This window comes from Procambarus clarkii, chromosome 49 (assembly GCF_040958095.1).
Source record: "Procambarus clarkii isolate CNS0578487 chromosome 49, FALCON_Pclarkii_2.0, whole genome shotgun sequence".
Lineage (NCBI taxonomy): Eukaryota > Metazoa > Arthropoda > Malacostraca > Decapoda > Cambaridae > Procambarus > Procambarus clarkii.
This window is the reverse complement of record NC_091198.1, coordinates 8,238,737-8,265,736: the sequence shown is the minus strand read 5'-3', so window position 1 is coordinate 8,265,736 and position 27,000 is coordinate 8,238,737. Positions and strand designations below refer to the sequence as shown.

The 27,000-nt window shown below is 39.6% G+C and overlaps 1 protein-coding gene across 3 annotated transcripts; it reads left to right on the top strand.

Moving 5' to 3' along the window:
- The first annotated feature begins 240 nt into the window (after positions 1–240).
- LOC123763295 (uncharacterized) lies at positions 241–27,000 on the top strand. 3 transcript variants are annotated; one of them, XM_045750433.2, is made up of 12 exons: positions 241–347; positions 2,212–2,411; positions 3,677–3,769; positions 5,340–5,438; positions 6,895–7,041; positions 7,517–7,613; positions 8,819–8,980; positions 10,011–10,120; positions 10,398–10,496; positions 17,464–17,598; positions 19,197–19,304; positions 26,631–27,000. In XM_045750433.2, the coding sequence occupies exons 1-12, from the start codon at positions 278–280 to the stop codon at positions 26,892–26,894; spliced, it is 1,584 nt and encodes a 527-aa protein (XP_045606389.1). In that variant the 5' UTR covers positions 241–277; the 3' UTR covers positions 26,895–27,000. The 3 variants fall into 3 exon arrangements, with proteins under 3 accessions (XP_045606389.1, XP_045606390.1, XP_045606391.1); XM_045750434.2 differs by lacking the exon at positions 241–347 and adding an exon at positions 398–590; XM_045750435.2 differs by lacking the exon at positions 241–347 and adding an exon at positions 423–540.

Below are 27,000 nucleotides of genomic sequence, written 5' to 3'. Positions count from 1 at the left end.
ATTAAGTACTTGATATTTATTTTTAAAGCTTCTTCGATATCTTTTTTTTAATAATGTATTTATATAATTGTATCTGTCACCTAACGAAAAATGTATTCAATTTATTTAAAAACAGCAATTTGGTATATATTACTGTTCTTATATTACTGTTGTTATTCAAAACCATTGTGAGTTTGAAATAAGTTATTAGTACTTCAATGCTATTTAGTTACAATGTAATAAATACATCATACAGTTAAATTCGTATTATAAAATTGTCGTACTTGGCTTATGGCTAATGTTATGTTCCAATAACGCGGCGTCATCCCTCAGGAGAAGTGGATCGGATCCTCTTGCGTCGGGAGTCTGTAAGGACGATTGTGCAGAGTTTCTTGACCAGTTTGGGGTTATCTTTCCCAGTTTGAAGGTGTGAGAGGCGACCCGAGCTCGCCCGGTCTGCCACCGTCGCTATAATATGATATACGAGCACAAAGTCCCGCTGAGTCCTAGGCTAAAAATGGCGCCAGGCTGAGTGTGTGGTAATGCGCTGATAAAGCCATGGTACATAGACGTGTGTGGCAACGGCTAGAGTAATAGAATAGTATAACAAGGTTAACAGTATTATTTTTAGTTGTAACGTGTTACTGTAATGGTATATTTTCCAGCTGGTGTGATGGCAACAAGAACTAGCACTCTGGCAGTTCGTAGACTGTAGTTTCTACCAAAAATTCACAATTTATTGTTTATATAACAAATTTACCAGAGGGTCACCATTTCTAGTCGTCTAGAAATGACAGGAAACCGCCGGCTTGTCAAACGTCCCCTCCATTTGTCCTGGTTATTTTATTGAGCTGGATTTTAAAATTCAGAAGTGTTTTGATATTTACGGCTTCGACGGGTAGGCGGTTCCATGGGTTAATAACCCTGCGGGGGGAAGCATCTCTTATTCTCAGTCTTACATTGTGGTTTGTTGAGCTTGAAACTGTTGCTCACGTTTGTGTTGCATCTGATATTTTAAAGACCTTTTCTGAAACAATATCCTTTAAATTTATTCCGACTCCAAGGTCCTTTTCTTCATCAATCTGCTGCAAAGTAATGTTGTTTATTTGGTAATTGTGACATGTATTGTTATACCCCCATATGCAAGGTCTTGCATTTTACAATATTAAAAAGCATTTGTCAGTTTTTTTACCATTTGTTGAGTTCATGTAGATTTCTTTGTAAGGCCTTGATATCATTTTCACTTTCCACTTACCATAAATCTTACTGTCATCTACAAATTTGATGTGGTTTGTAATATTCTAATCTACGTCATTGAGGCATACCTTACCTTGAGGTGCTTCCGGGGCTTAGCGTCCCCGCGGCCCGGTCGTCGACCAGGCCTCCTGGTTGCTGGACTGATCAACCAGGCTGTTGGACGCGGCTGTTCGCAGCCTGACGTATGAGTCACAGCCTGGTTGATCAGGTATCCTTTGGCATATGACAAAAAGGGTTGGCCCTCAAAATGTGGACTCCTACAGTCCACATTTTGTTTGGATGAACATTTCTCAACCGTTCTACCCTTGAAATATTTCCAAATCGTACCTTAGATAAATACACAATTTCATTATCAGCTGAAATTAGAGAAATTGTCTTCTTGATACTGGTTAAATGAGCAAGTTTAAACAAAAATGACTCAAAAGGCATTTGCAGATGATTAGGATTTGCCTCTTTATCACTATCTCTTACAGAGCTCCTAGTTACCTTGGGGTTCTGCAAAACCTCACATACTGTATATTTGATCTTTAACACTTTCTTTTCACTATCCTTTTTTTTCAATGGATAGGAAACACTTTTGTGAATCCAGATTATGCATCAACTGCCACTATTTAAATTTAAAAGTATGTAGATCATTGAAAAAATACATGTACAGTACTCGATAGTTGATTATTAATTCTTGTTTGTATTATTGATAAAGCTTTTGCCAGATTTTGTTTTACATACCAGTAACTTGCAAATGCATTGTTAGAACAATTAAAAATCTTCATTCAAGTTTGTCACTCTCCCTATGTCCTTTTGTTCTTTCATTGGCATTCCGACTTACATTTGCCTTTTGAATATCCCAGAACACAAATAGTTCTTTTCTTTTGATAATTACTTCATCCATGGTCTTATATTAGCTTGTATATGTTGCAATAGCAACATAAGTACCTGATATTGCATATAGTAAATCAGCCTCAAAATTTTTTCCAGGTACATTACACAGAATGGACGGGAGCCAGTATTGCATTTTATGGAATAACTACCATGGGTCACTTGTGAACACACTAAGTGGCTTACGACGGGAAGGTGATCTGGTTGATGTTACAGTTGTCTGTGGAGATGGCAACAAGATTCGCGCGCATCAGCTGGTTCTGGCTGCATGCTCATCTTACTTTCGAGATTTCTTAAGGGTATGTTTATTATTTGTCTAAAAATATTTGAGATGTATGTACTTATTGGTGTTAATACAGTAATAAATCATTAGCATACTTAGTTTCATATTTTATAAAAAAAAAATTAAACTGATGTAGTTTCCTGTTGTCAGGGACAGAAAGCCGGTTAGGCTTAGAGATCCCTCTAGTCCAACTACTGACTTTCCCTCGGATACAACCTACAACTTTTGCCTAACTCTCGGTGTCTATTTATTACCAGGCAAACAGAGGCATCAGGTGTGAGGAAATGTGCCCAAATGTCTTGCCCTACCTGGAAATAAAACTCCGGTGCAGTTGGTTGAGAGCTGCTAGTTATTACACTACAGTGGGTAAACACTTGAACAAATTAATTGGGATTCCACCTACTATGATTCACTAAAGAATCTGGTTTACCGTTAATTTTACTATCTATGTACATTACTGTATTACTATTTTTTCTGAGCAAGATCCTCTGTAGTTCCTGTTTGTTATCAGGTACTAAGTAACTTTTAGCCCTCAGCAGAACAAGTATCCTTGAATATTGTCTTGTCCTATTATAAAAGTGGGAGGAGGAGCTAATAAGTGAGCATACCTCAATCCACCACAGAATAGACCACCTGCTATGACACTAGATATCAAACCATTTGACAGGCCCACCAAACAATCTTAGGTAAATAAAAATTTGCATAGTTTTGAGCTATCTAATTATCTATCGATCTACTACAACCTCGATCATGTGGCAAAGTACACTGGCTAAACAGTCAGAGAGGTGGCTAGCCTCACTTTTAGCCCAGGGCTCTTGAGCTAAGAAGGGACTGCAGCGACCGAATATTTCCTCTAGGGGCGAGTCCTGTGGATCTTTTAAGCTTCAGAAAACTATCCTTTCTAGTTTGATTTCTTCTCTTGGGAAATCATTCCTAGATTGCAAACCTTGTACAAAAGTTTGGTAAATGTTGTAGTGTGTTTACACTGTGTCAATAATGATCTCGTTAGTGTCGGAGAAATTGATTTACGAATGGTACTTTTGGTGGTAGTCCTCTTAATAAAACTTTCTGTAGGTGTCTCCCTGATTTAAATTTATGAAGCATGAACTTTGAATTCCATCTAAGCCATGAATAATTCTTCAGTTTGTTTGGTCACCTCAATTGTTTGAAGAAAAATATTTGCTGGGGAATGTGCACACTTTATTCTTACTTGATTGCCTAGATTAATTGATATACAGTACTTAATTTAACTGAGTAAAACATACTTTTGCCTAATTTCAGGACAACCCCTCAAAACACCCCATTGTGCTGTTGCCCATGGAGATTCGTTACCCAGAATTGAAGGCCATGGTGGACTTCATGTACTCAGGACAAGTATGAATATAGATATATGTTAATTAAATGATTTAATACAAATTTATATACATATACTGTATATATAAGTAATTATATATAGGTACTGGATATATATATTTTTTTATATTAACACATTTCAAATCATAAACGATAACATCATAACTTTTCAGCCATAAACGATCCAGGTCTCTTAAGGCTTGGCTCAGTGATACCTAAAATGTTTGTATTTTTCATATTTTTTAAGTTATTTTTTGGATATAACTATAAATTTGGTGTCAAAATGTTTGCAAATGAATGTTCTAGTGTATAGAAAGGGGTGGGGGTGGGGAATTCTATTATCAGTGGGAACATTGATAATAGAATATGCATGATGCTGCTGATTATACAAATATTTATGAAGAATTAAATTTATCCTTTATTTTTCAAAGTAAGTAAATAGGAAAAAATATTGAAATGTGCACACAAGATTGTCTATATACCTGTACTTGTAAGAGGAAAATAAACATAACTTCTATCAGGTAATTTACTAAGCAAAGAGAAAATTTCCACTAGTAGAGCAGCTAAAGGTTTGAGTGTTGGAGTTGTTGACCGAGGTGATCTTTAGTTGGTTATGATGGTTTGTTTCCTGATGATCTCTGCCCACAATGTACTCGTGTACTTAAAAAAAAAAATTAGGTTATTCTAAATATCAGTTTGATGATGCATTTTAGCATCATTGGAATGTTAAAATGTTAAGAGCTATCATAGAATAGTTTATCATTCTGTTATGTGAAGGATTGAGAGAGAGAGACTGGGAATGATACATTCTGTACTTTTACATGTATTATTTACATTAAAATTCAGTTTGGACCACAAAAATCTACATCTTTCAAAATTCTAAATACTGTACTTAAATTTATGGGAATACATTTTTCATATCATGAGATTTTATTAAATATCTTGTTAGGGTGCTCTGCATACTTCTGAATGATATTTTCAGTTTCCCTCATTAGATTCATATATCATGTAAAATCGTCTTTAATTACGATACAGCAAACTACGTTATTTTTGTCGTAAAATTCCATGATGCATTCAATTTTGCAATTATTTTGGAGGGCTTTTTTTTTTCTTGAAGTTTGTTATAATTAAAGAGCTTGTGTTTAACTTTTGAAGTGCAAACCTTAACCAAAACTCTTGATCTTCTGTGGCTGATACTCGTTAATTAGAGCTGTCTAAATTAAGGTGCCTTAATTTCTCGAATGCACCTCAGTTTAGTCACTGGTGGCAGTGGTAATTTTCAAATTGAGGTGAATTTAGTGAGGAAAGGTTGGTGTTTCTCAGCATGTAGGCTTGTGATTAAGCTAGTTGTATTTTAAGCTATGCAGTAATGTTAATGATAAATTTGAACACTTTTATTACACAATAGAAGTACTATGGGATTTTATTCTTGCTCTTTTCTATCAAAACAATATTGTTAGCATTTTACAATTATAGTACATGTATAGTGCTTTATGATAAAAATAAAGGATGGGAGAATGATTTCTATTGCTTCTGCATTTGACATCAAAGGTTTCTTAATGTGTGATCCAAACATAGGCTCTTTGTACAGGTGTGTGTAAACCAGGAGCGTCTCCAAGCATTCATAAGAGGTGCTCGATATTTACGAATCAAAGGTCTTGAGGACAATGCTGATGACAGTGATATTGAGGTAAGTCTCCAGTGGATATATAGCACTGTATTGCAAAGTTTTCACATTTCTTGAATCTGAATTGGGATTAGTACGATCTCTCGTATTTGTCTTGCAAATTATCTAAAAATAATTCTTTGTGGTACTCTACAGTACTGTATCTTAAATATTCTTCCATTCATTTTCTTTTAGTCATGCCTTAGTTTTAATGGCTCAATCTCGTGCGGCTAGAATTGCCGCTAATCCCTCTAAGAAGAAGTTGCGAACTGGACACCAATTGCTGGAGATCCGTCGACTAGTTAATAGGCCAGAGTCTCGTTCTCCCTCACCACAACTACCTCCCACGCCACAAATTTTCTTACACAATTTGTCTATACTGTACTGTATATTCATTCTTTAAAATATACGTGCAGGTGGGGAGGGGGGATGATATTTTTGTATTAAGAATATTCGTAATACCATTTTGTTTTTAGAAGTATGCCTGAGGTTGGGACTGGGGATACTCCCCTACAATGGGTTGCGATTAAAACACACAATGTTGTAGAATGCTGAGGGTGTGCAAATATATACAGCATCATAGTATGATAAATTTATATTAGTTCTACTGCTAATTATCTTATCCTAGTTTAGTGATATATATTGACTTTACAATATATATCATCCTTCTAATTCTTGCTAAATTTCACTAACTTTATGCTTAAAATGTAATTTTTTATATAGATTGTTTTACACCTATTTAGTCTAACCAACATTGAAATTATGTATAAAAGTTGTTAACAATTATGGTAAAGTTTGTGATTCTGATAATGTCTACTTGCTACTCTGCGATTGTGACACTTATGTAATTAGTGTACTGTACTTTTATGTATGCTATCCCAATTAAAATGTACTATCATCTATGAATAAAGTTTTTGAATTATTGGCTTAAAGTAGTTACAATATTGCCTTTTAAATTGTATACTAAAGGAATTTAATGCAGCTGGAGGAGCATTGTCAGAAACTTAGGCCCAGCTGTGTGTGTGGCCCTGTCTTACAGGGCCACACACAGGGTCGTATCTAACTGGTTTTGAGCCCCAGGCCAAAACAGCTAAATGGACCCCACCCCCTGGTCAGTGTGGCTATTCAAAGACAAAATATTAATGTAGGCAGATTGTATAATAATAGTGCTTATCAAAGTTATATTATGCATAGTTTTATACAGGAATACATTGAGGCCATTGATTATTGATTACTTAAAGTATTATTTGAACTTTGTCCATTTTTATGGTACTGTTAAAAAAAAAGTACTGGTAGGCCCCTAGGCTATGGCCTACTTGGTGTATTGAGTAATCCGGTCCTTTGTACAGAGAGCTTTTGAAAATAATTAATGGGCCTATCAGATATGTAAGGGCAAAACATGTGCCATAATTTAGTTCTATCATTTGATGGTATTATCAAAGTGTATACTAAAACATTAAATTTGTTATTTATTTCTCAGGATATGGCACCAGAAATGGAAAATGAGAAACCAACTGTGGGAGGAGTTTCCAATGCCAGTGGGGTGACGGCAGGAAGTGGCGGAGATTCTGCTGCCACCACCACTGTCAAGGGACGGCGTGTTAAGGATCACCGCTACACGCAACATGTAAAAATTTTTACAATTTTGTTAGCCTTGAAAGACATTCAGGTCTTTATTTATCCATAAAAATGTGTGTATATATGTACAGTATCATTCATATTTGTTTGTTGATTTTCAAAGTGCACTGATAGCAATTGTGGGATAAAACTGCACATCCTCCAGTCATATAGTATACAAAAATGACACTACAGTCATTTTTACATTGCACAATAAAACTAAAACAGTTTGCTTGTGTTGGATATGGTGCCTCATTGGTATACTGTAATAGATAATGAAGTGGCAGTGAGTCTAAAGGAATGGCTGCTTACAGCATTGTATCACAATAAATTACTCTAAATGTATTATTTCCCAGTTAAGATTTGTGATTCACTTTTTATTGTTTTTTTACTTTGGTATGTGAGATGGTGTTGATTTGTATATTAATTTGTCTATATAGTTCAAGGGCTTGTGTACTGTACATAACAACTTTTGAATCCATCAGGTGGATTTAGGCGACTCGGATGAGAACCGTGAGAAATGGGAAGTTGTGGAACGCAAGCCTGTCATTCTTCCACGATCACAGCCACCACCACCACCTGGTGAGTAATAGAATAAATAAATGGTAGTCTCTAAAAATAAAAAATATTAAACCACTTAGTGTTTCAAGCTTATTTATGTAAAGAAAAAGTTGATCTTTTTGTGCAATTAATTTTTTGTATATTATATATACTGTAGTGACAAATATAATAATTGAGAACACTTAAATTTATAAATGTGCATTAAAATTGGATAAAAAGATTAAAAGATTTCCATCAAAAGATTCAATCAGTGTAAATTTAAGATTAATTATATAGAAATCATTCCTTAATTTATAAGTTTTGTTCCAACAAAATTTTGTATATCGGTGATGTATTGAGTTGCTGTACAGTGAGGGATGCCTATGAACAAATCCACAAGGGCCGTGACAAGGCATCGAACCTTCGTCCGAGAGCATCCCAGACGCTGCCTTAATCGACTGAGCTACGTCTTCACTTCCCGGTTGTTTTGAGGGTTCTTTGATCTCTGGCTGAGATCCGTTATGTGATCTGCCCTGTGGCTGCAGTGTGGTGCTTGAATTATTGTCATGCTATTTGGGTAGAGGTTCTATTTATTACCCTGTTTTTCTCACTTGTTTCCCATGTCTTTGATGCCACTGTCCACTTCTCAAATGGGCACGTCCCATATCGTCCTGATATGAGAATGTGTGATTGCTGCTTTGATGGCTTTCTTTTCCATTTAAAACTTGGCTGGTGCTCGTGGTTGGGGCTTATGTCTGTCCTGCTGATGGTCTTTTGTTCTTTGTTGGTTGTACTTCAGTCCTACTGCACTTGTGTACTCGGTGCACTGCTGCAATTCTTTAACTCAGGTTGTCCTCTCCTGCCATTCTTTTCCCATGAGTCATCCCAATCCAACTTTTGTATTTATAAAAAAGCTGACCACCACCACCTGATGCACTGTTATGAGTAAGCTATGGGAATTTAAATGTTGAATTTAATGTAAGTTCCTTGTTTTGGTGGGTCCCTAAATGCTTCCCATCCCTGCCCCTCTACTTTCCTGCGAGGTTAGGAATTTTTAGGTATTGCTTGATAGAATTGAACAATCACCCATAACACACACTTTTAAGCTATAATTTTAGTAAAATAAAACTACAGGTATTGGTCTCTAAATTTCTTTTTCCTTTTTATTTTTGTAAAAGTTTTGTTTTAAGTCTCTTATATGTATATCTATGCTGTCTTTTACAAGTGCAAACTTTCTTACTTTGTAGGTACAGGACTCAGAAGACGACGAAGAGCACGGTCAGCTCTGCGTAAACGAGCCATGCATCTTAGTAACAACATAGTTTGTTATGAGCAGCGTACTGATGGATCAGATGGTGGCCAGGATCGCACAGAGCCAATTAACAAAATCAGAAGACTTGGATCACCTGGTTAGTGCATCTTTTATGGAAGTGTACATAGTTATTCATTTTTAAGAGAGATTAGTTCATAGAAATATTTATTGCTGGTGAGAATGATTTATTTTAATATTCATGATGGATTTCTACACTAAAGTAATTAATTTGTATTGAGAGTACAAGCTAATAAAAGAAGCATTTGTCATAATTTGTTATAAAATTTTGCTATGAATAGTCTTTATGTTGAATAGCTAATGAAGTTTTTCATAGTGAGTTTTTTTTTCTGCTCATTGACTTGTATTTGATTGATTTAGCTGGACCTTGATACTGTGGTTTTTTTAAGATAAGAAAGAGCAATCCTCAATTCATTAACTCCATTTCACACAGTCACATTCCAGTGCAATTAGGCAACCAAGAATTAATAAGTGAAGAATGTTGGTACCATGTTTGGGTCGGGTCAATTACTGTATACTGTATTAAATATAGAAATTGTATCTCGCTTATGAGTCTAAATTCTTTGTTTTACCAGCCTGAAATTGTTTACCAAATATTTTTAAAAGTTTGAGACTTTTCATGGGATTCAGTAGGTCAGAGATCAAGATTTTGGTTGCTATAAGTAGTAAACTGGTTTCCATCTTTTAGGCTGGCTACACCTGGCTGGCTGGTTAGGCTGGCTGTGATGCAACAACTTGAGGCTCTTGATAAGGCTATGTTAAAAATGTGAGGGGGAGTTATACTACCTGGTCTTGTCCCTGTTTTTGCAAAAGCAAGACATTGGTTTGATTCACAAATACTAGGTAATGATCAAGTGATGTGCTTAGGTATAAATTTTTCAGGTAATTTAGGTGTTATTTTGGGTGGTAAAAGTAGATAAGATAAATGTATAGGAAAGAGTGAGATGGTATTGTGTTTTTGAACCCCCTAGAAACTTTCAGAAATTTTTTCTCATTAAGGTTTGATCTTTTTGGAAGACAATATTATGCTGTGTATAATTAAAATTAGGTACAAACTCCATTCACTGTGTTGTTTATTATATTCTGTATTTTCTTATACTTACTTTCAGGACATTTCCATGATGATGATCTTGATATATGTACCTGCACGTCTCGCAAGATCTGGTCAGTCCGCGACACCGAGGCACTACTGAAAGTGTGGAGGGAAACGCTCACTCAGGTAAAAATTTGTATTAATAATTCATGAATTCATTGTGTGATTTTAAAAAATATCTTAAATAAAAGTAAGAAACTGGTTTTGCAATAAAATTGTGTAAAGGAAATCAATATACAGTATTAGAGTTTTCCCAAGTTTTTTTTAATATGTATTATAGTATTTCTTGTAACATTTTCAACCCCAGTTAAGAGAATGAATTCATGTAATAGTCAACTGCTTACTTTTAACTTTAACTGATTTTTGTTTTCTTTTGTAATTAAATGTATCATTTGTTTCCCAGGTGCCACCTTCGTACTTCATCCGATCAATGGCATTGTGTAAACGGGTGGCTCGTAGACTGCAGGGTCGAGGTATCCAAAAGAGTTGGCGACAGTGTCAGGTTTGAATGATGGATTCATGTTCTATATTTGTTAAATATAGCTGTGCTTGGAATATTTTTACCTAATCTGTGTTTTGACATGGTATCTTCTCAAGTAGCAATTACAATTTTCTGGGCTTGGCCCCTAAGTAGCTCCATGGAGCTTACTCTACTGGCACCTCAGGGTCACCCCCCAATTGCTAAACTTTTGAGACTTTTTTTCACTCGCTGGGAATAATATCGTGCTCCTTTAACCCTTCAATTGCACATCGCATCATATGATGCTTTGACTGACTTGCAGTAAATTGCGCATTGCATCATGTGATGCTTTGGAGTACTACGCAAGATTTAAACGGCCCGCGGATACACGGGGTTCACCACACCTTCATCAGGGCTCTTGTAAATAGACGCCATTTTAAAAAAAAATCGTGGGCCAAACTCCCGGGTGTTATTGGCCTCATTATTGAGTGAGCAACCAAGCCTAACACACGCAGCATGAACTCACAGCACTGCTGTTCAGCTTGTGACCACAGCATCGCCTAAAAATGCCATAATATTCTTGTTCATGCTATTATGTAGCAATGATATTATTACAGAAGACCCCTGACTGTGATAAAACTGACCAGGGTTCTGATAATAGCAGGATTGTGGTGATATTTAGCGCTGTGCGCCATGGAGGGAGGAGTAATGCTGTGGGAGGGAGGGTAGTGGCATTATCTTCTGACTGTGTGTGGCCACCTTTTATTGACTGCACTCACCATACCAGCTTAGTGGTTCGCTATGGTGAACACAAATGTAGATACTTATATATAACGTGTGTATAGTGTGAGATAACAGCGAGAGTAGGAGGTTGGGAGCCGCCATTTTGGTGAGGGAGTAGCGTCGTCTGCAGGACTTACCATGTTGTTTACTGATGACCACGATGGTCTTTGGGCACCATACCAGTTTACTTGTACAAGTATGGTGAATAAAACAGGTAGATATTTATATATAATGTGTGTATATAGCGTAATAGCACCACAAACAGTATTGTTGTAGGAGAAATATTAGTGCGTCTGGCCTTGAGGGAGGCAGCCATCAGCTGACTATGTGAGGTCCTACGTCTTTGTGCCTTTACTCACCACACATGCTTAGATGTACAGTTATGGTGAACAAAACATGCAGATACTTATATATAACCTGTGTACGTAGTGTAATAACCGACAAAGTATATGTTCACTGTTTGATGAACATAATTGAATCAACAATATGCACACCATATTTTTGAGTACAGTGATGATTCACTCATTTTATTATATCACACTACACACTATTGAATAATATTACAGCAAAAAAAACTACGAAAAATCAATCAGAGACATTGAAATAATTAGGTAATTATCTCTTTGTGGCAACTCCAGCCTGACAGCTGGCGATCAACAGACCGCCTGGAACGAATGCTGAGTCAGCGTCTATTTTTTGCCAGAATTCCCCGCCCTATAGCGGGCAATATATGCCACTTAGGATTTTTTATTATTTTTCCCGTGATCAGTGAACACAAATTAACATGTTAGGAAGAATTTTTTTTTTTTTTTTTTTTTATACGCCTGTGGGTGTCAAATGGTATATAGCTATGCGCCATTAAAGGGTTAAAAGATTGGTGGAGAATGTAGGTTCAATTTACTACCGAGGTGAATTGCTCGGAAAGCCAAAAACGTGTCGCAAAACTACGAACTTTCCCATGAGAGAAAATGGGAAATCCAAATGAGTTAAACAGGTAAATTATCCCTTCATGGATAAATATCTTAATGTTTATCAATGAGGTATAATTTAACACTGTCTCTCGTTAATGATGCAGTATGGCATAAAAAATTTAGTAGACGAATGTGCAGTAACGACGCAGTATGGTGTCAAAAATATAAAAATTTGGCCTAATACCAAAATGAAAGACTTAGGACGAGAATTGACGTGGCAAAATTTAAAAAAAAAAATGAAAACCAACATTAAAAAACTGCATGCTCCTGTGGAATGTGCGACGCACCTTGGGGTGGTCTGGTGCTCGATCTCCCAGCGAGCAAAAGTGTTAAATTAAATGCACCTTGATGGGTGGCATCTCATTAGTTTCCAGTTTCCATCCATACTTCTCTCTTTTCTTTTGTATAGAGTGGAGGAAGCTGCAGCTAGAGAGTAAAGGGTGACCTGGGTTGCCACCTGGTGGCAACCCAGGTACTTAGCGTAAGTGTAGTTTGCCTGACCAACTCCCAGCCGGGAATTTGGTCTTCTCACCAGGATATCATGGTGAGGGAGTTTGCATCAGTTTGGTTGGAGCTTTATTGCATTCCTTTTTTGTTGGGGACTCTATGATCCTGCTTCACTCAGATTGCATGTTGGTGGCCAACATGCAATCTCAGTAGAGGAGTTAGCAATGGCTATCTTTTCATGCGAAGGTGGACTCTCAGGATAGCCTCATTTCTGGCTTTGCTGGGGTTAGTTCTCAATGCTGTCCTTTTTTATATTGCTCTATTTTCTGATCATAATTTGATATATAGTTTCTACTTCACCTATGAAGTACTTTTTGAGAGGTTTTACTTGGTTTTGGGTTGATCCAAGATTCCCTCATGCTTCTCTCACTATTGCAAATACTCCAAATTCTAGCCTTGGTGTTTTGTAGGTATGTGCAAGTCCAGAGACCTGGTAGTTTTGTACATGTCTCATTTGTAAGGCATGGATATCTAGCAGTGTGTAAACATTCCATCAATATACAGTGTGCAAACATTATGTATACAATGTTTTGTATATGCAGTGTCTGGAATGTTACTTTGAAATCAGTTGCATCAGCTATGCCCTTGTGTGTCAAGCTTCGTATGCACATGCGTGATGCACATATTGAGATCGGGTACCTTAGAAAATTACATGAACATCACCCTAATGTCATAAAAACTATGCAACAAATATTTAGTGCTTAAAAATAATATAATATTTTATTAATTATCACTATGAAATGTGAAAAGCCCTATGAACTAGTTAGGAAGTTTTTCTAGGTAAATAGTGAAAGACAGACGTGAGTACTAGAATCAGAATAGAGATTGAGAAGAGAGGCAGGTGGTGGTGATGAGACAACAAGGAAGGGAGGGCAATACTGGAAAAATGACGATATTATGTGCATCAGGTTCAGAATTCTCATCTTTCCTGTTCCATGGTCTGGACTGTTCATAAATTTCAAATTGGTGCTTCAAAGTTTGGACTGGTGTGCGTAAAGGACAGAGCATCATCTTGTATTTCCCAACACATGTTATCTAATTTTGGTCACTATGATGTCAAAGGTGTAGCATTTAATGTTGATATTAATGTATATTGCAGTGGAGATACAGTAGCAAAATGCCATACAAAGTATTTGTGATAACTTGTAGTATATTCTTCTCTGGGTGGAAAGAACATTTAGTATATCTCTGTTTTTGATAACCCAAGTATTCTTTTATTGTAAATTTTATCTACAAGTTTAAATTTTATTTAATTTATTTTTGTATTTTCTATCATGTCCATTAAAGAGAGGAAAACAATATTTTCTATTTTGGAAGCCAGTCAGTCATCTGGAAATAACTAGAGAATGAAAATTGATTTATATACAGTGGTACCTCGCATAACGATTGCCCCAAAAGACGAATATTTTGGGTAACGAACGGCCCGATCGGCGTCAAATCGTCCCTTATGACGAACGCTGGTTTGAGTAACGTCAACACCACATGGTGGGGTCGCGCTGCTTCTTGCACATTCTTAGACGCCTCCGACGATGCACATAAATTATGTTGTTCTTGTTTAAAGATGCTAATGATGCTGGGATATAAAAGAGTGACTACTGAGATGTTGCAAAGCATTGACGTTTTTGTAGGAAAAAAGAAATGAAATGTCTGATATACAACAAATGTCAAAAAGGTTCGTTCGGTGTTCGGCAGGTAGGCTGCTCCATGTTTCTTACATACAAAAAACGTAAATAATAAAAAAAATGAAGAATTTTGAAAACCAGTACAAATGTCAAAAAGGTTCGTTCGGTGGTCTACAGGTCGGCTGCTCCATGTTTCTTAAAAAAAAAAAAAAAACGAAAAATAAAAGAACTGTTGAAACAATTTGAAAAATGGACAAATGTCATAAAGGTTCGTTCAGTGTTTGTCGGGTAGGCTGCTCCATTATTGAGACGTAAGTGACAAATACAAAACAAATGGAACACATTTGAAACAAAGAAAGATTGTCATAATGGAGCAGCTTACCCAACAAAAACTGAACGAACCTTTTGCCATAACGAATATGAAAGACAAGGGCTGCTGGCTGGGTTAGTACTGCGTGAGCAACCATTTGTGGCACACGTGCCTCTGGCTCTCAAACACCTGTCCCACACGGTGTTGAAAGACTATGCTCAGTCGGTACAATTCAGACCCTTTTGTTTGAAGAACATAAGGGTCATAACATTGGTGAAGCTAGGCGCAATAAGGGCTTAACACAACGGTCGGATGCCAGTGATACAGCACCTATGAGGATGATACAGCAAGCGTATCCAGGTGTAGCTCTGAGCCCCACCCTTGCCATCTCTAATGTATATAGATGATACATAGATGAATCGTTTTCTGCGTTTAGTGATGATGCATCTGATACAAGTAGCATAGATTAACAGTGTTAGCGGCTTCCATGGTGGTGGTGTTCATTGATATTTTCAAGAATACCTGAATCTTTTCCTGACTGATGGACACTCTTTGAGGCTAGCTGAATCTCTTCCTGACTGATGGACACTCTTTGAGGCTAGCTGAATCTCTTCCTGTGTGGGACCTTACAAAGCGATCTTTTCAAGACTACCTTACAAATTGAGCTTTTCCTATAATCGTTTCAATACTACTTTATGCTTTACAAGCTTGGCTACATACCACCTACAAGTACTAAAGCCAAGGGTGCACGCAAGTGCGTTATTTGCAAGCACACATAACGATGAAACAGGAAGCAAAAATCTATCTGTAGCTGGTGCAAGGAGAGCAAAGTCGTGCTGTGTACCATGGACTACTTCGTTGACTATTATGCACCTCCAAAGTACTGAGTGTGTAATACAGTGTGTTACTGTGTAAATAGTATGTGAAACTGTACATATTGTAATATTAGTGAATTTTTACCACGTAATATTGTGACAATAAACATTTATTGTGGACACATTACTGACACATGTATCACAGTTTCATGGAAAATTAGGAACATTCTACTGTATACATATTGTAAAGGTCACAAATATGCATCATATACGATAAATGAAACAAATAAAACCGCATTGGAAATGCATAGAAAAAATATTTGGAAATATATTTGTGGCAACACGCGGTGCTTGAATGGCCTGCGCGACCGTGTCTGGGAGCTTCACACACGGGCGACCAGGCCCTGATGACGTCACAGCGCACCTTGTCCACGCCCTCACAGCCAAAGTAAGTGGAATTTGGTAATTATTTTTACATAGACATGTTCAGGGACGGTAATTTATCATTTTACAAAGAAAAATTTTATTTTGGGGAACATTTGATGTCATGCACTCTGGGGAAATTTCACAATAAACACAGTGCATCACACTGGTTACATGGGGGGACACTCGTTTTGTATGACGTCCGTTTCACATGACGAACATGGAACGGATTAAATTCGTTATGCGAGGTACCACTGTACTTGTGTAAACTTAAGTATATTTACAAATTAAAAATATAATTACAATCGTTATTCTTAACCTAGTGTCTTGCGTGTACTACTGTAATTACAATTCTCAAATTAAGTGTGCTAGTCTTCCTATTAAGATTCATACTTCAAGCTCTCTACCTTGGTACTGTATGTCATGTATATTACTACTTTTCTATAATTCAGATTTTGTGTCGGAGGCGTGTTGTGATTTTTTCTTTTCTCAAGTGCATCAACAATAGAGAACTCGGCTGACTCGCCAGGATTTAATTTTGTCCTAACAGGACCTAAAAACTTGTCGGACTATTACAATGTGATACCAGAATGAGTGCACTGTGGAACTACGGAGACTGCCTAGAAAAGGGCATTTCATTACATTTATTACTTTGTTTCAAGCCTGGCTCAATCCATTTAATATTTTAACCAAAACTTGACCTCTTCTGAATGGTATTTACTCCTATTGGTCTGTGAAAAGCTGTAATATTGTATGTATTTTGTGTATTTAGTTATATATTCCTTTAGTGTTGGTATGTAGATAAGATGTGATGATTTTTTTTATCCAAAACCCATGTCCACTTAGGCTGGTACTAAAATATCTGAAAACTGATGTTGGCCTGTACTGTATTTTGTAATGAAGGTCAAAACTCATACTTCATCAGGATTTTGCCATCAGGATTTTGAAAGATCCTGTTCCATTCAAACAGGAATACACTGTTTATTAGTTCATAATCCATTAAGTGCCAACTTGCCATGAGTTCCAGCTGTTCTCCCATTTCACTTTCCCAGTAATCCCTGATAAACTATCATCTTTGTACGAGAGGAGGTCTGTTGGTATTTTGTTAAGTACAGTAATTAAATACAGTGGTGTACCTTGATATTTGTTAGACTTGGGTTCTGTATTGTAGTGAATAATGCTAAAATTTAAACAGTGCATAACCTCGGTAAAAGAGGCCGGTATTGTTACTTTACACATCCGTGTGTGTAGAGGGTAATTTTTATTATAAATTATTGTCCAAAATTGAGGTATGCTTTGCCATAAGACTGGAGGTATCACAATCGATTGACCACCATCAAATGATTTCTTATTCTATTACACACAACAGGAAATGGAAGGATATGTGAAAAAAAGATGATATAAATTAAATTTTGCATAAGTTTAAAAGATTTAAATGAAAATAACAGGATGCCAGTTGTCTAGTTTTGCACTTCCAATAACACCCATCTGAAATTTATTCTTTACAGATGTAGATATTTTGTACATTATTTCTGATCAATTATTTGGCACTAATTATGGGTTTTGTGTATACCATAGGTGAAAATGAAAAATTTACGTCGGGAAGTGCGTCTGTATAAAGAATCTGTTGGACGAAGTAGCTCACGCAAGCCATCCGAAGTTGCTACAGCTTGTGAAAAGCTTCTTCCAGATATTGAAGATATTTTCAATAAAGTAAGCATTTTACACGAAACTGAAATTTCTGACCATGTGGTTTGAATGTTGGATAACTAAAGATATGTTAAGTGTTTGTTTATCTTTCATTGGCTAAATTTTTTCCCCTCAGAACATGGTAACACTTTCATATACTAAATGAGTTTTGCTTGCCAGTGGTAGTGCCCATCTTCTCCAAAGTTATCCACCCCATTTAGTCACTCACTTAGCATTACAAAGAAAAGGTTTATGCAGTTTTTGCAAACCAATTTATAGAGCTAAAACATTGATTTATGATAATCTTTGGGAATTAATGTTTTTAGTATAAGTACACATACAAAAATTGTAACCTATGTTGTATGTGGGACACTGCTAAATTTCCAGTGCAGTAGTTTATAAATATATATATTGATAGTTATTTATGGTAAAAAATATTGATTGTATATGTAAATTTGGATCAGTTATTGATCTATATCACAATAGAAAGAATGGAAAATATTACAGTACTGTACAGTAATGCAGGGGGCCTGATAGCTGAGTGGACAGTGCTTCAGATTCATAGTCCTGAGGTTCCGGGTTCGATCCCCCCGGTGGTTGTGGAAACAAATGGGCAGAGTTTCTTTCACCTTGATGCCCCTGTTACCTAGCAGTAACTAGGTACCTGGGAGTTAGACAGCTGCTTCGGGCTGCTTCCTTGGGATGTGTAACAAAAAGGAGGCCTGGTCGAGGACCGGGCCGTGGAGACGCTAAGCCCCGAAATATAACTTCAAGATATTCATTTTCACTTGAGTTGAAGGTGGGTTATAGTTTAGTTTGGGATAAGTGTGTAGAGGGGTTTGAAGAGTTGTGATGTAAGGGAGACGGGGTGTGTGCTGATAAGGATGGGGGCAAGGGAAAGGGGGAAAGCCATTGTAGGGTTTTGGGGGTAGAGAGAATGGGATACCCTGTATTTGGGGTAGGGTGGAAGGGTTAGGAGTAAACGATGGTCAGTGAGAGATGAGTGAGCACAAGTGGGACAAGCAGCCTTGTAGTGTAGTGTAGAGGGAAGTTTTGGCATAGAGGGTGATGGAAACAAAGATGTCAAAGTTGTAGTTGGAGGGGAACTGGAAGGGATCAGTGTTGGGTGGATGTGGTGAGGTGGTGTGAGAGGGGAGGATGTGCATCATGGAAGATAGCAGTAGTGGGATTTGGGGAAGGGATGAGGTAGAGCTTCTTGGACGAGATGTGTGTGCTGGTGCAAGGGTTGAAGGGAAGATTCATTTGCCCATGGTTCTGGGTTACTGGGTTACAACATACTGGGTTCCTCTGAAGTATCTGTCCTGCCCCTGCAGGATATTTCCTGAAGCGAGTTGTTTTTCTTGTCTTTTTTGTATTTAATTGTTAGTAGTCTACATTGCCTCTGTTATTTTGTAGTCTGCATGCATGTCTAAACATGAGCCACCTAGCATCTTGGAAAATTCTTGGAGAATTTCCCTAGATGCCATAAAATCAACTGTGTGCATTTTGTACAGTATATGTGTTTGAAATATTTACTTCTTTATTATTTTATGTAATCATCTAAATATTGTACTAAAAAGTACTGAATTAAGAAATGTTGGTATAACAATGTTTACTTATAGGAGGAGGAAATCCGTCGGGAGTGGTATCAGATGCGTGCAGAAGAAAGACTAAGAGCAGAAGGACGGTTGGTAGATGGTGAAGCGGCACCGGCAGATATACTAGCACAGGTAGTAATATGCAATGTAAATAATTGTAAAAAAGCTTTAATACCCAAATCCTTTATACAGTATTTAAAAAAACTGAGTGGTAGTTATATTTAGGAATTTTTTTTTTTTTTTTTTTTATATAAATATTACATACTGGGCTAGTTCCTGAATGCTTGCTCACAAATAAATGGAAAATGGATTTTTGGTGGGTAACATTTATTCTTCCTGCTTATCTATGAGCACTTTCCCTCGGTGACTATAGGGGAGTTAGATCTAGCTGTTTGTACCTGTCGCACTAATTACCACTCGGTACTGTGTTAACATTTTTATTGTATTTCTTTTTAAAAGCTGTGGATGGAATTGGCTTCAATCTCTTTTTTTCAATGCATTCATATCTTCTGCCACTTATACAGGGAACAAAGCTTTCCTACATATTTTCTACTTAATTGCATACCCAGCTTCCACCAAAATCCCATTGTCTTACCTCCTTTTAATTTAAATATGGTTCCTTTATCCACTTTATCTATTCCCCTCAAGATCTTGTGTATAGTTATCCTCCCTCTGTTTCTTCTCTTCTCTAAGGTTGTGAGGCCAAGTTCTCTCAACTAGTCCTCACAGCTGAAGCCTCTCAATTCTGGTACTATTCTACTTGCAAACCTCTGAACTTTCTCAAGTTCCTGTTTATGCTTCACTAGATGTGGGTTTCTATGCTAGAACTGCATACTCAAATAATGGTCATACATGGGCATTGTGTATGGACTTGAAAACCTTCTTATTTAGATTCTTAAATGACTGTCTTATGTTTGCCACCTTCCTGTATGCAGCTGATGTTATACCATTCTCATGAGCTTCTGGTGTTAGTGTTGGGATTCTCTCTCCCCAGGTATTTTTCTCTTGTCTCTTGTAATTGCCATTCCCTTATGGTATGCAATAATACAATATATATATATATATATATATATATATATATATATATATATATATATATATATATATATATATAACTGAAAACTCACACCCCAGAAGTGACTCGAACCCATACTCCCACAACTGGTATGTACAGGGACGCCTTAATCCGCTTGACCATCACGACCGGACAATAAGGAAGTGATAGCCGAGGCTATATGAACCACTTCCCCGCCGGCACTCGGATGGTAATCTTGGGCATAGCATTTTATCAAATCACCTCATTCTTTGGGGCACACGTGAGGAACACAAATGCAAACAAGCCTGAATGGTCCCCAGGACTATATACAACTGAAAACTCACACCCCAGAAGTGACTCGAACCCATACTCCCACAACTGGTATGTACAGGGACGCCTTAATCCGCTTGACCATCACGACCGGACAATAAGGAAGTGATAGCCGAGGCTATATGAACCACTTCCCCGCCGGCACTCGGATGGTAATCTTGGGCATAGCATTTTATCAAATCACCTCATTCTTTGGGGCACACGTGAGGAACACAAATGCAAACAAGCCTGAATGGTCCCCAGGACTATATACAACTGAAAACTCACACCCCAGAAGTGACTCGAACCCATACTCCCACAACTGGTATGTACAGGGACGCCTTAATCCGCTTGACCATCACGACCGGACAATAAGGAAGTGATAGCCGAGGCTATATGAACCACTTCCCCGCCGGCACTCGGATGGTAATCTTGGGCATAGCATTTTATCAAATCACCTCATTCTTTGGGGCACACGTGAGGAACACAAATGCAAACAAGCCTGAATGGTCCCCAGGACTATATACAACTGAAAACTCACACCCCAGAAGTGACTCGAACCCATACTCCCACAACTGGTATGTACAGGGACGCCTTAATCCGCTTGACCATCACGACCGGACAATAAGGAAGTGATAGCCGAGGCTATATGAACCACTTCCCCGCCGGCACTCGGATGGTAATCTTGGGCATAGCATTTTATCAAATCACCTCATTCTTTGGGGCACACGTGAGGAACACAAATGCAAACAAGCCTGAATGGTCCCCAGGACTATATACAACTGAAAACTCACACCCCAGAAGTGACTCGAACCCATACTCCCACAACTGGTATGTACAGGGACGCCTTAATCCGCTTGACCATCACGACCGGACAATAAGGAAGTGATAGCCGAGGCTATATGAACCACTTCCCCGCCGGCACTCGGATGGTAATCTTGGGCATAGCATTTTATCAAATCACCTCATTCTTTGGGGCACACGTGAGGAACACAAATGCAAACAAGCCTGAATGGTCCCCAGGACTATATACAACTGAAAACTCACACCCCAGAAGTGACTCGAACCCATACTCCCACAACTGGTATGTACAGGGACGCCTTAATCCGCTTGACCATCACGACCGGACAATAAGGAAGTGATAGCCGAGGCTATATGAACCACTTCCCCGCCGGCACTCGGATGGTAATCTTGGGCATAGCATTTTATCAAATCACCTCATTCTTTGGGGCACACGTGAGGAACACAAATGCAAACAAGCCTGAATGGTCCCCAGAACTATATACAACTGAAAACTCACACCCCAGAAGTGACTCGAACCCATACTCCCACAACTGGTATGTACAGGGACGCCTTAATCCGCTTGACCATCACGACCGGACAATAAGGAAGTGATAGCCGAGGCTATATGAACCACTTCCCCGCCGGCACTCGGATGGTAATCTTGGGCATAGCATTTTATCAAATCACCTCATTCTTTGGGGCACACGTGAGGAACACAAATGCAAACAAGCCTGAATGGTCCCCAGGACTATATACAACTGAAAACTCACACCCCAGAAGTGACTCGAACCCATACTCCCACAACTGGTATGTACAGGGACGCCTTAATCCGCTTGACCATCACGACCGGACAATAAGGAAGTGATAGCCGAGGCTATATGAACCACTTCCCCGCCGGCACTCGGATGGTAATCTTGGGCATAGCATTTTATCAAATCACCTCATTCTTTGGGGCACACGTGAGGAACACAAATGCAAACAAGCCTGAATGGTCCCCAGGACTATATACAACTGAAAACTCACACCCCAGAAGTGACTCGAACCCATACTCCCACAACTGGTATGTACAGGGACGCCTTAATCCGCTTGACCATCACGACCGGACAATAAGGAAGTGATAGCCGAGGCTATATGAACCACTTCCCCGCCGGCACTCGGATGGTAATCTTGGGCATAGCATTTTATCAAATCACCTCATTCTTTGGGGCACACGTGAGGAACACAAATGCAAACAAGCCTGAATGGTCCCCAGGACTATATACAACTGAAAACTCACACCCCAGAAGTGACTCGAACCCATACTCCCACAACTGGTATGTACAGGGACGCCTTAATCCGCTTGACCATCACGACCGGACAATAAGGAAGTGATAGCCGAGGCTATATGAACCACTTCCCCGCCGGCACTCGGATGGTAATCTTGGGCATAGCATTTTATCAAATCACCTCATTCTTTGGGGCACACGTGAGGAACACAAATGCAAACAAGCCTGAATGGTCCCCAGGACTATATACAACTGAAAACTCACACCCCAGAAGTGACTCGAACCCATACTCCCACAACTGGTATGTACAGGGACGCCTTAATCCGCTTGACCATCACGACCGGACAATAAGGAAGTGATAGCCGAGGCTATATGAACCACTTCCCCGCCGGCACTCGGATGGTAATCTTGGGCATAGCATTTTATCAAATCACCTCATTCTTTGGGGCACACGTGAGGAACACAAATGCAAACAAGCCTGAATGGTCCCCAGGACTATATACAACTGAAAACTCACACCCCAGAAGTGACTCGAACCCATACTCCCACAACTGGTATGTACAGGGACGCCTTAATCCGCTTGACCATCACGACCGGACAATAAGGAAGTGATAGCCGAGGCTATATGAACCACTTCCCCGCCGGCACTCGGATGGTAATCTTGGGCATAGCATTTTATCAAATCACCTCATTCTTTGGGGCACACGTGAGGAACACAAATGCAAACAAGCCTGAATGGTCCCCAGGACTATATACAACTGAAAACTCACACCCCAGAAGTGACTCGAACCCATACTCCCACAACTGGTATGTACAGGGACGCCTTAATCCGCTTGACCATCACGACCGGACAATAAGGAAGTGATAGCCGAGGCTATATGAACCACTTCCCCGCCGGCACTCGGATGGTAATCTTGGGCATAGCATTTTATCAAATCACCTCATTCTTTGGGGCACACGTGAGGAACACAAATGCAAACAAGCCTGAATGGTCCCCAGGACTATATACAACTGAAAACTCACACCCCAGAAGTGACTCGAACCCATACTCCCACAACTGGTATGTACAGGGACGCCTTAATCCGCTTGACCATCACGACCGGACAATAAGGAAGTGATAGCCGAGGCTATATGAACCACTTCCCCGCCGGCACTCGGATGGTAATCTTGGGCATAGCATTTTATCAAATCACCTCATTCTTTGGGGCACACGTGAGGAACACAAATGCAAACAAGCCTGAATGGTCCCCAGGACTATATACAACTGAAAACTCACACCCCAGAAGTGACTCGAACCCATACTCCCACAACTGGTATGTACAGGGACGCCTTAATCCGCTTGACCATCACGACCGGACAATAAGGAAGTGATAGCCGAGGCTATATGAACCACTTCCCCGCCGGCACTCGGATGGTAATCTTGGGCATAGCATTTTATCAAATCACCTCATTCTTTGGGGCACACGTGAGGAACACAAATGCAAACAAGCCTGAATGGTCCCCAGGACTATATATATGATAAAATGCTATGCCCAAGATTACCATCCGAGTGCCGGCGGGGAAGTGGTTCATATAGCCTCGGCTATCACTTCCTTATTGTCCGGTCGTGATGGTCAAGCGGATTAAGGCGTCCCTGTACATACCAGTTGTGGGAGTATGGGTTCGAGTCACTTCTGGGGTGTGAGTTTTCAGTTGTATATAGTCCTGGGGACCATTCAGGCTTGTTTGCATTTGTGTTCCTCACGTGTGCCCCAAAGAATGAGGTGATTTGATAAAATGCTATGCCCAAGATTACCATCCGAGTGCCGGCGGGGAAGTGGTTCATATAGCCTCGGCTATCACTTCCTTATTGTCCGGTCGTGATGGTCAAGCGGATTAAGGCGTCCCTGTACATACCAGTTGTGGGAGTATGGGTTCGAGTCACTTCTGGGGTGTGAGTTTTCAGTTGTATATAGTCCTGGGGACCATTCAGGCTTGTTTGCATTTGTGTTCCTCACGTGTGCCCCAAAGAATGAGGTGATTTGATAAAATGCTATGCCCAAGATTACCATCCGAGTGCCGGCGGGGAAGTGGTTCATATAGCCTCGGCTATCACTTCCTTATTGTCCGGTCGTGATGGTCAAGCGGATTAAGGCGTCCCTGTACATACCAGTTGTGGGAGTATGGGTTCGAGTCACTTCTGGGGTGTGAGTTTTCAGTTGTATATAGTCCTGGGGACCATTCAGGCTTGTTTGCATTTGTGTTCCTCACGTGTGCCCCAAAGAATGAGGTGATTTGATAAAATGCTATGCCCAAGATTACCATCCGAGTGCCGGCGGGGAAGTGGTTCATATAGCCTCGGCTATCACTTCCTTATTGTCCGGTCGTGATGGTCAAGCGGATTAAGGCGTCCCTGTACATACCAGTTGTGGGAGTATGGGTTCGAGTCACTTCTGGGGTGTGAGTTTTCAGTTGTATATAGTCCTGGGGACCATTCAGGCTTGTTTGCATTTGTGTTCCTCACGTGTGCCCCAAAGAATGAGGTGATTTGATAAAATGCTATGCCCAAGATTACCATCCGAGTGCCGGCGGGGAAGTGGTTCATATAGCCTCGGCTATCACTTCCTTATTGTCCGGTCGTGATGGTCAAGCGGATTAAGGCGTCCCTGTACATACCAGTTGTGGGAGTATGGGTTCGAGTCACTTCTGGGGTGTGAGTTTTCAGTTGTATATAGTCCTGGGGACCATTCAGGCTTGTTTGCATTTGTGTTCCTCACGTGTGCCCCAAAGAATGAGGTGATTTGATAAAATGCTATGCCCAAGATTACCATCCGAGTGCCGGCGGGGAAGTGGTTCATATAGCCTCGGCTATCACTTCCTTATTGTCCGGTCGTGATGGTCAAGCGGATTAAGGCGTCCCTGTACATACCAGTTGTGGGAGTATGGGTTCGAGTCACTTCTGGGGTGTGAGTTTTCAGTTGTATATAGTCCTGGGGACCATTCAGGCTTGTTTGCATTTGTGTTCCTCACGTGTGCCCCAAAGAATGAGGTGATTTGATAAAATGCTATGCCCAAGATTACCATCCGAGTGCCGGCGGGGAAGTGGTTCATATAGCCTCGGCTATCACTTCCTTATTGTCCGGTCGTGATGGTCAAGCGGATTAAGGCGTCCCTGTACATACCAGTTGTGGGAGTATGGGTTCGAGTCACTTCTGGGGTGTGAGTTTTCAGTTGTATATAGTCCTGGGGACCATTCAGGCTTGTTTGCATTTGTGTTCCTCACGTGTGCCCCAAAGAATGAGGTGATTTGATAAAATGCTATGCCCAAGATTACCATCCGAGTGCCGGCGGGGAAGTGGTTCATATAGCCTCGGCTATCACTTCCTTATTGTCCGGTCGTGATGGTCAAGCGGATTAAGGCGTCCCTGTACATACCAGTTGTGGGAGTATGGGTTCGAGTCACTTCTGGGGTGTGAGTTTTCAGTTGTATATAGTCCTGGGGACCATTCAGGCTTGTTTGCATTTGTGTTCCTCACGTGTGCCCCAAAGAATGAGGTGATTTGATAAAATGCTATGCCCAAGATTACCATCCGAGTGCCGGCGGGGAAGTGGTTCATATAGCCTCGGCTATCACTTCCTTATTGTCCGGTCGTGATGGTCAAGCGGATTAAGGCGTCCCTGTACATACCAGTTGTGGGAGTATGGGTTCGAGTCACTTCTGGGGTGTGAGTTTTCAGTTGTATATAGTCCTGGGGACCATTCAGGCTTGTTTGCATTTGTGTTCCTCACGTGTGCCCCAAAGAATGAGGTGATTTGATAAAATGCTATGCCCAAGATTACCATCCGAGTGCCGGCGGGGAAGTGGTTCATATAGCCTCGGCTATCACTTCCTTATTGTCCGGTCGTGATGGTCAAGCGGATTAAGGCGTCCCTGTACATACCAGTTGTGGGAGTATGGGTTCGAGTCACTTCTGGGGTGTGAGTTTTCAGTTGTATATAGTCCTGGGGACCATTCAGGCTTGTTTGCATATATATATATATATATATATATATATATATATATATATAATTTTTTATAAATTTCAGGTTGCTGTTTTGGCAGACTCGGATTTGTGCGATGAAGACACAGATGCCCAAGACTGTGTCCAGGCAGACGGCATGGAAACAGAAGGGGATGGGGGTGCATTCACAGAGGGGGAAGGATTCACAGAGGGTGAAGGGGGATTTGAAGGAGACGTTGACACACATGTAGTTCATGCCCAAGCTGAGACTGCAGTTCATCACATTGTTGAGGATGTAACCTTGCAGGTGGTCACCAAGCAAGAGCCTCAGTCTGGTGCAGAGATGTAAAACTGTCAGAATGTTTGTGTGAATATATTTAAGGTGTTATAATATTATACTAAGCCTTTGTTATAATCATTAATCTGCTTAAAAATTAAAAGGTTTCAAAAGTGTT

Coding starts and splice junctions, on each gene's coding strand:
- LOC123763295 (XM_045750433.2), top strand. CDS start 278: ATGTTATGTTCCAATAACGCGGCGTCATCCCTCAGGAGAAGTGGATCG. Junction 348..2,211: donor TCCTCTTGCGTCGGGAGTCT/GTAAGGACGATT, acceptor AATTTTTTCCAG/GTACATTACACAGAATGGAC. Junction 7,042..7,516: donor ATCACCGCTACACGCAACAT/GTAAAAATTTTT, acceptor TGAATCCATCAG/GTGGATTTAGGCGACTCGGA.